The 9,545-nt window shown below is 54.6% G+C and overlaps 1 protein-coding gene across 1 annotated transcript in view; it reads right to left on the reverse strand.

Moving 5' to 3' along the window:
- The window catches only part of pcdh7b (protocadherin 7b), a gene marked incomplete at both ends in the record, with an annotated part of 36,063 nt that extends 27,392 nt beyond the window's left edge, over window positions 1–8,671 (reverse strand). The window contains one exon of the mRNA XM_084451537.1: window positions 5,576–8,671. Within this exon, the coding sequence (XP_084307663.1) occupies window positions 5,576–8,671 (3,096 nt within the window). The remainder of the gene's footprint in view (window positions 1–5,575) is intronic.
- Window positions 8,672–9,545: the final 874 nt, after the last annotated feature.

The raw sequence follows: 9,545 nt of genomic DNA on the forward strand, positions 1-9,545 counted from the left end.
GGCGGTATCAGAACCCACAGGGGAGGGACCCTGACCAAACACGATAAAGCCCGAAACAGAACCTCTTATCAAGTAATTACATTATTGAACTGGTAACCGATGGCTTCAAACCGTTTCACACAGATAGAATCTGAATCACCAACTGGGGAGCGAGGTTGAACTCCGTGGCTAAAGAACACAAATTCCTCCGACACGCCCAGAGCTAAGCAAACACAGAGGCCCTTGGACTGAGGAAGATGTTGGGGGATTTTTGCTGGTGTGCACACAAATATGTCAGTTCCAGACGGTTTCCAAATATAGCGAGTCAGGCAGACCCAAATTTAGACCGCCGGGCAGACGGCACAAACATGCGTTCACACACAGTTCTCAATTGTGGCTTCTCAGAGGGCTAAGAGGCTACGATCGCTCAAACAAATGAGGCCTGAGGCAAAATGGCCGTGTTCCATATCCGTTGGCTGACGGAGCGAGAGAGCGGGAGCCGGTCCAGGCGATTTTTGTTTTGCACGCGGACATTGTTTGCTTTGAGACCGTGGCGAGATGGGAACATGCCCTATGCAAATGAAGCGCCCCGGCTGGATTGGTCGGGGGAGGGGGTGGGGGAGGGAGGGGGGGCGGGGGGGGTTGAGGGACAGCTGTGCAAAGGCAGGAGAGGCCTATAAGGCATCATCCAGTCATGAATGCTGAACCGACTCCCGACCTGAGGCACGGTGAAGCGAGGCGGCCTTAGATGACCCGGGAGGGGATCAGAGTTGGGGGGGGGGGGGTTGTACCTGCCTGGAGGGGACAGGCGGGGAGGGAGGGGGGCCACCAGCTGCCTCTGCTCCTCATTGATCAGTAGGAGGTCCACCTGGTCGAGGCACAGCCTCCACGCGTTCCCACGCTCCCGAAAAGCTGCTAATGATAACGATTACTTTGATTACTCTAATTCGTTAGCTTGATGATTCGGCACTGCTGCGGATTTGGCTGGAACAGGAATGTTTTAACATAATGGTCACAATAATTGGTCCGTATGCGTCTAGGAAGCTAATGAGAAACTGTCTTGAGTAGTGAAATATAGACGGATCCGAAATCAGCTGCCTCGCAACTTTAACATGGGGGCCTTCCTTCCTTCCTGAGACATGACAACCCAGAACAGCGTCGCAGTGGGGGAAAAAAAGGAAAAAAGAACGAGGAGAAAATAAAGAAGAAGAATCCAATCTGTGGAGCTTCAGCAGGGGCTGAAATGTCAGCTACGTCTCCCGGCTGTACCCACTCTTGGCGGCTGCTGGGTGACGCGCTGGTCTCTCTCTCCCTCTCTCTCTCTCTCTCTCTCCCCTCTCTCTCTCTGTCTCTCTTTCTCTCTCTCTCTCTCTCTCTCTCTCTCTCCCACCCTCCCTCTATCTCTCTCTCCCTCCCTCTCTCTCTCTCTCTCTCTCCCTCTCCCTCTCTCTCTCTCTCTCTCTCTCTCTCTCTCTCTCTCTCTCCCTCCCTCTCTCTCTCTCTCTCCCTGCCGCCATGTTCCTTGGCTTAATGACCGCCTAATGTCTGATGGGTAAAAAAAAGAAAAAAAAACTTTAAAAAAAAAAGGAAGGCCTCACTTCGGCGCCGGTTGCCTGGTTACAGAACCTGCTGTGCAGCCTGTGCGGTTGTTGTGAGACCATAGGTGGGTGAGGAAGGGGAGACGCCACCCGATCCCTCTCTCCCCCCTCTCTCCCCCTCTCTCTCTCTCCCTCTCTCTCTCCTCCTCTCTCTCTCCCTCTCTCTCCCCCTCTCTCTCTCCCCCTCTATCTCTTCTCTCTCTCCCTCTCTCTCCCCCTCTCTCCCTCTCTCCCTCTCCCCCCCCTCTCTCCCCTCTCACTCTCTCTCTCAATCTCTCCTCTCTCTCTCCATCTCTCTCTCTCTCTCCCCCTCTCACTCTCTCCCTCTCTCTCTTTCCCCATTTCACCCCTCAAGTCCCTGGTGAAACAGTAGGGACCGTTTCACCACTAGCAGGGCTTTCTGTCTTGTGCGTGTCTAGTTCACCACACGCAGACAGAGAAGAAAAGCGGGCGACAGAGTTTGGGATGCCTGGTGCGTCATTCCCTGACATGAGGTTTCAATATGTGTAAATAAATGATCACATGTGACCCAATTTATGTTTCAGTGTGAATTTCATAACAGGATGACACATCAGTTCCTCCGAATAACAATGCTCAAATCCAGTTGGATCGCGTTTCAACCGCGGTACAAGCAGCGCCGCGTATGGCTATTATCTTGTTTTTGTTCTCAACAATCACAGAAGAGAGGCTTCGTCCTCTAGTCCGCCTCTCACGGTTCCCAGAATTCCCTAGTAGCCAGGAGGACCTCGTCTTTGTTCACGAAAACAACAACCAGAACCCTTCATCCTGCGCCTCATTAAGACCTGGGCGGGAACTTTACCTCAGAGCAAAGTGTCTCTCGCTCTGATTACCCAAACAGCGAAAGCATGACCACCATGCCGCCACTCGTTGATCTAATAAAGACGTATCCACTTAGGGGTATAGTTAGACCGTAAAACATTCAAAGGTCCATTCTTTGCAATTAACATTCCTTCTGTGGCTCCGGCGCATGCCGCCATTTTCCCACCTGACCCCGCTTCCCACAGAAAGTGTCGACACCAAGCCTTCGATTAGCAACACCCTGTGAGGGGAGTTAAAAATACGTTCGGTAGAGACCGATACACTTGTGTCTCTCTTGCCTAACAGCCTTCGAAGGGGGCGGGTCGGGTGTGGGTGGCAGACGCCATCGCTGGTACCGTTCTACCAACCGTTTTGAAGAGGGCGCCCCCCAAGCCCCCAACCCCCCCCCCATAGCGAAATCATCCGCGGGTTGGAAAACCCACCCCATCGAGCGGTTCGTGACAGAGAAACGGTGGCGTTAACGAGGCCGCCGCCTCGCCGTGTCTGGTCATGGCAACGGCGGACGGCCTGTACGATGGCGGCCACCCGCAGACTGAGGTAAATAAATAATTATATAAGCGGAGCAGAGCGACGTACGATACGCGCCGGCGCCGCTGCAGTAGGAGGAGTGGAGTGGCCTTTTTAATTATGCATGAGACATCCGCAAGCAACAGCACTCCTCACACTCCCCGGCAGCTACCCGCCGAACACACCACAGCATGGGCCGTTAGAGACAGAGAGAGAGAGAGAGAGAGAGAGAGAGAGAGAGAGAGAGAGAGAGAGAGAGAGGGAGAGGGAGAGAATAGACAGAGAGAGAGAGAATTGACAGAAAGAGGGAGGGAGAGAGAGAGAGAATTGACAGAGAGAAAGAGAGAATAGACAGAGAGAGAGAGAAGACAGAGAGAGAGAGAGAACAGACAGAGAGAGAGAAGACAGAGAAAGAGAGAGAATAGACAGAGAGAGAGAGAAGACAGAGAGAGAGAGAGAGAGAGAGAGAGAGAGAGAGAGAGAGAGAGAGAAGACAGAGAGAGAGAGAGAATAGACAGAGAGAGAGAACAGACAGACAGAGAGAGAAGACAGAGAGAGAGAGAGAATAGACAGAGAGAGAGAAGACAGAGAGAGAGAGAATAGACAGAGAGAGAGAAGACAGAGAGAGAGAGAGAGAGAGAAGACAGAGAGAGAGAGAGAGAATAGACAGAGAGAGAGAATAGACAGAGAGAGAGAAGACAGAGAGAGAGAGAGAGAGAAGACAGAGAGAGAGAGAGAGAATAGACAGAGAGAGAGAACAGACAGACAGAGAGAGAAGACAGAGAGAGAGAGAGAATAGACAGAGAGAGAGAAGACAGAGAGAGAGAGAGAGAGAGAGAGAGAGAGAATCGGGAGAGAGCAGGGAGAGAAAGGAGAGGAGGGGGGAGGCAGGAGGGGAGAAGGGGAGGAGAGGAGATTAAAAAAGAATGAGACGCTGCAGAGAAAAGCAGGCCGATGAGGAGGCGGAGAGCGAGAGAGAATGAGCAATGATTTGGAGGCAGGGACCGGTGTGGTGGTGCGAGATAGAGAGAGAGAGAGAGAGAGAGAGAGGGAGGGAGAGAGACGGGATGGGAGAGAGGGGGACTCTTAAGAAGGCGTTGGGAATAAAATATAAAAACGGGAACACGCGCAGTCGAAAGGAGGCCGTAAAAAGGGAACGGCGTGGCGAACGAGAGACAGATCAGAGTGAACCCAGCCAAGTGACGAGAGAACGGCCCTCTGGGGCGAACGAGGAGTCGCCGCCTACGTCGTGTGAGAGACCGATCAATAATGCATCCGACGGCCGTAAAAAGAAAACAAGTGAGACAATAAGGAAATCGTATCTTTTCCCGGCAAACGCAGATGAAAAGGCTGACTTCATAATGTGTTAACCTAGCTGCGCCCTGCACGGCTCCAGCAGGGAGAATGGGGGGGGGGGGGGGGGGGGGGGGGGGGGGGGGAAGACTAATAATGATATGAATTGATTAATTCACACACTCCCTGGCATATAAATGCCCTGTCATCCCTAGAGCCGCAGAAGCGCTTTTACATAACAAATGATGGCACAAACAGAAGTCAATGATGAGGAGAGAAAGAGAGGTAGGCATAGCCAAAGGGAGAGCGTGTGAGAAAGGGTGGGAGAGAGAGAGAGAGAGAGAGAGAGAGAGAGAGTAGAACGGGTCGATGAGGAGAGAAACAGAGGTAGGCATAGCTGAAGGGAGAGCGTGTGAGAAAGGGTGGGAGAGAGAGAGAGAGAGAGAGAGAGAGTAGGACGGGTCGATGAGGAGAGAGAGAGAGGGTGGGAGTAAGACGGGTCGATGAGGAGAGAGATTAGGGTGGGAGAGAGAAAGAGATGGAGGGAATGAGAGACACGTAGAGAGAGAGAGAGAGAGAGAGAGAGAGAGATCGGTCTAGAGAAGCTGTGTTTCGCCACCACGTCGGTGGATTGATAGAGACACTTCGGCGCGGAGGAATGTTAACGTGACCTCGCTGGTCCAGATGTTCCTAGTCAGGCCGAGTGCGCCCCTGTAAAACACGACACCACAGCTAGCATTCCTAGCGCAGCCACTCCTCTGCTGGGTCTCTAATGTCCTCCCTCCCTCCCTCCCTCTTTCTTTCTTCCTCCTCTAAAGGGAAGAAAAGGTAGCCTTGTTACAAAGGGAGGCCCGGGGGGGGGGGGGGGAGGGGGCGTGACCTCGCCGGGGGGTGTCCCCGCTACACCTCCTCAGGCTCCCCAGTGATAAAATAACTGCAAAGCAGACCCTGTTGTGAGCCGTCCACAGCGCTCCAACACATGTGCACGGGTCAGCAATCATGACACCCCCCCCCCCCGCCCCCCCCAGACTGCAAGCAAACGCTGTCAGCGCGAGGGCGCACAAAGGGCCAAGTACAACCGCTGGATATGTTTATCCGAGGTAAGGCGATATCCTCGTGTGCTGCAGGCTTACGCGTCCTCATCTCCTTTTCAATATTGCATGTGAATGGCACTCCAAACCAAAACAGATCAATACGGTTAACTTGACACACATTAGCACAATAAAAGCAACATGGCTACTGAGACTAGCCCTGTCAGGAAGCATTATGTTGGAGATGACTATTAGAGGGAGGAAGAGAAGACATTTAGAAAGGAGGAGAAGAAGGAAGAGAAGAAAAAAACAAACCTCATCTCTTACCTGTTTGTTGTACTTGTTGATGGTTTGACTGCTGTATTCGGAGCAGTGGTCCGATCCGAGGGAAATGTTATCTCCGGTGCCAACGAAGGTGTTGGCGGGAGGCAGGTCCTGCACCGCCTGGTGCTTCTTCCCGGCCGTCGGCGACTGCGGGTGGAGCTGGACGGTGGGCAGTGGCGAGCTGGACTTGTAGTGCCGAGCCAGGTCCGGACTCCCGGGACCACCGTTCACCGAGCGGTAGCGACCCATCCCGGGGCTGTCCGACAGCTTCTCATTGACGCCGTCGTAGCGCTGGCCGTTGGGCTTGGAGGCCTCGACCGTCACGATGCTGCTGTACAGCGGCTGTTTGGACTTCTTGTTCTTCTTGTCCTTCTTGGGCTTCTTGCTCTTGTCGTGCTGCTGTGGCGTGAAGAAGTCCTCGTGGTCCTTCTTCCCGGCCTCGTAGCCGTTCTTGCTCTTCGGGCGGCAGTAGCGGGCCATGACCACGATGAGGATAATGAGGACGACCGTCATGATGCCCGACACCACCCCGATGACGATGCTCAGGCGCTGCTTGCCAAGGTCGTAGTTGGGGTCGCCCGCGATGTTGGTGTTGAGGGGGGTTCCCAGGCTCTTGGCCACCTGGGACTCCACGATGGTGGAGTTGGAGAGGGTCTCGTTGACGTACACGTGAACCAGGGTGGTGGTGCTCTGGGAGGGCTGGCCGCTGTCGTTCACCTGGATGACCAGCCTGTGGAGGCCGTAGTGTTTCTGCTCCAGCTTGCCCACCAGGGAGATGACCCCGCTGCCCCCGTCAATCTCGAACAACTTGAAGGGGTTTCCGCCGATGATGCTGTAGTTCAGGTCGGCGTTGATGCCGGTGTCGGTGTCGGTGGCCATGACGGTCCGCACCACTGTTCTGACGTTGCTGGACGGGGGCAGGAGGGTGTAGGAGCTGTTGATGGGGAAGGTGACCGTAGGGGGGTTGTCGTTCTCGTCCATGACAAAGAGCGAGACCGTGGCGGTGGCCGACCTGGGGGGCTCCCCTCCGTCCACCGCCTTCACACGGAACGTATAGGTGGTCTTCATCTCCCGGTCAAAGGACATGGTGGAGAATATGGTCCCCGTTTCGTTTTCTATGGAGAAGATCACCTCCTCTTCCTCGATGAAGAGGCTCATTTCCGTGTTCTGCCCCTTGTCGGCGTCCATGACGGTCACCATGCCCACGGGGCTGTTGGGCTGGAGGTTCTCCTTGACGTAGAAGGTGAAGACGTCCTGCATGAACTTGGGCTCGTTGTCGTTCTTGTCGGACACCAGGACCACCACCGTGGCGTACCCCTGGAGTATGGGCATGCCCTTGTCTTTGGCGATGACTTTGAACTTGTACCTCTCGGTCTGCTCTCTGTCCAGAATGGTGTTGACGCGGATGTCTCCGCTGTCGGCGTCGATGGAGAAGATCCCGTTCACGGAGGAGTCCAGGGAATAGGAAATCTCTGCGTTTTTGCCACTGTCGGCGTCGATGGCCAACACCGTCGTCACCCTTTCCCCGGGGGCGTTGTTTTCGGGGAAGGAGACCTCCACGACGCTCTGGCTGAATATGGGCGGGTTATCGTTGGTGTCGCCCACCTTGACGATGACCGAGTTGTTGCTCGCCAGGCTGGGGCTGCCGGAGTCCACCGCCACGATGACCACGTTGTACTCCTGCACCGCCTCGTAGTCCAGCGCGGCCGAGGTGTGGAGGAAGTATTTCTTTTTGTTCTGCTCGCCCTCCATCTCGCTGGCGGGTTTGAGCTGGAAGGGCACATCGCCCACCACGGTGCAGGTGACGATGCCGTTCTCGCCCTGGTCGCGGTCCGACACCTGGACCAAGGCGATGGGCGTGTCCACCACCGCGTCCTCCGGCACGTTGGCGACGCCGTCTTTGAGGAAAATGCGCCCGATTTTACGTATCTCGATGGCGGGGACGTTGTCGTTCTCGTCCTTGATGTTGAGGACGACCGTGGCTTTGTCCATTTTAGGCGGTTGGCCGCGGTCGCGGGCCATTACCGTGAACCTCAGCTGGCTCACCTCCTCGCGGTCGATGCGGTGCAGCACGCTCAGCCAGCCCGTGCTCTCATCCAGCCTCAGTAACCTCCTCACGGACTCGGTGGCCGCCCCAAACACGTACTCAATCTGACCGTTCACCCCCACGTCCGCGTCAGCTGCTTTCAGCTGCAGGATGGGGGCGCCAGGGGGGCTGTTCTCCGGTAGGTCAGCCTCGTACACGCTCTTCTCAAAACGCGGGCTATTGTCGTTCACGTCGGTGATCATCACCCTCAGAATGGCCTGGGAGGAGCGTGGGGGGTCGCCCCCGTCCCTAACGCGCAGTGTGAGTTCATACGAGTCCCTCTGCTCTCGGTCTAGAGCCCCTTTAATGATCAGCTGTGGCTGCTTCTCCCCGTCGGTGGTGTCAGCAACTTGCAGTTCAAACACGCTGCTCCTGCTCGCCCCCTCCTCGAATCTCCTCTTGCCGGAGTAAGAATCCCCGCTGTCCGCGCGGCCCCCGGAGCTCGAACCCAGCCGACGGGAGCTTTCCCCGCTGTCTTGAATAAGCTCGTATCTCTCAATCCCATTCCTCCCGAAATCTCTGTCTGTGGCCGTGGGTAATAGATAAAGGGTGCCGATGGGTCTGTTCTCCTCCACCGACAGTGTCAGAACAGGGGAGGGAAAAGACGGCGTGTTGTCATTTATGTCTAAAATGATGACTTTTCCCTCAAAAAGGTCGACCCAGCTCTGCGCGGGTCCGATAACAGACACTTCGAAATCAATGAAACACTCATTTTCATCAAATATCATTTGGCACTGCTGTAATTTCTCACGGTCTATCCGCCGTTCATTGGTGGTCAGCTCACCCGTTATGTTATCTATTTTGAGAAAATCGGAGCCGGACTCCAGGGTGAATGTCACCTCGCCGGACCCGGCGACAATGCCGAGGTCCGAGGCCACGTTCCCTATCCGGACATCGGCGGGTCCCTCCTCGGCCAGGCGGTACAGGAGCACCTGCTTCGCGCTGGGCTGATTCAGCAGCTGCAGGATGATCACACAGTAGCACAGATAGTCCACTGCGCCAGTAGTCCTCATCGTTCCAGACGAATAGATTCACTTGATTATAAAACCTGAAATCGAATTTGTAATTGATTTGCTTAATTGAATTCAGTTTCTTTAAAAAAGTGTTCGTTTTGGGTTGTTTTTAAGTCCGGGAAATCTCAGGATGCGGGAGACTTCATCCTCCGGACGCACACGCGCGCCGCCTCAGCTGCAGTGACCGGTGAGCGCGCGGATACCCGCTCCCCGGTTCCACCGCAGAAACAAACGGGCTTTCCTTCCTTCAGCGGAACCGCAGGATAACGCACTGGAATGGGCTTTCCTTCCTTCAGCGGAACCGCAGGATAACGCACTGGAATGGAGTCCGCGCGTTATAGTCTAGCCTCTGTCGCGCACGCATTAGTCACAAGCGTGCAAACGTCCAAACTGCATTGACATTTCACTAAAAATTAAAAATCAGTCACTATTTCAGTTTGAATGGTTATCCCTGCGTCGCAGCACGACTGCTGAACATCCTCTCCTTTGGGCAGGTTTAAGATCCCACCGTCCGGAGATATTTCCACACTATCAGAATGAGAGCGACTAGAGGTCCGCACCGAGTCCAAACTTGTGATGCCACGGCGGGCTGGCGCGCGGGGCTGCCGGTCCTCTTACCGTGAACATGTGAACACGCAGAGAATGCGCTCTGATTCCCCCAGTCACTTTAACGCACCGCGTTTGATACTTCGCTTATTTGCAGGCAACCGGGGAGGCAAAAAAAAACCTGCGCAAAACGACTGACAATGCGGGAAAAAATAAAAATAAATAGACGCACGAGCAAAATTGTAATTCCAATGAAGGTAGAGAGAAATATGAGTAAAATTCCAACCAGAGAATCCTCCCTCCGTCCCGTAGTATCCGCCTGCACTTC

The sequence above is a fragment of the Borostomias antarcticus genome, assembly GCF_949987555.1.
Source record: "Borostomias antarcticus genome assembly, chromosome: 17".
NCBI lineage: Eukaryota > Metazoa > Chordata > Actinopteri > Stomiiformes > Stomiidae > Borostomias > Borostomias antarcticus.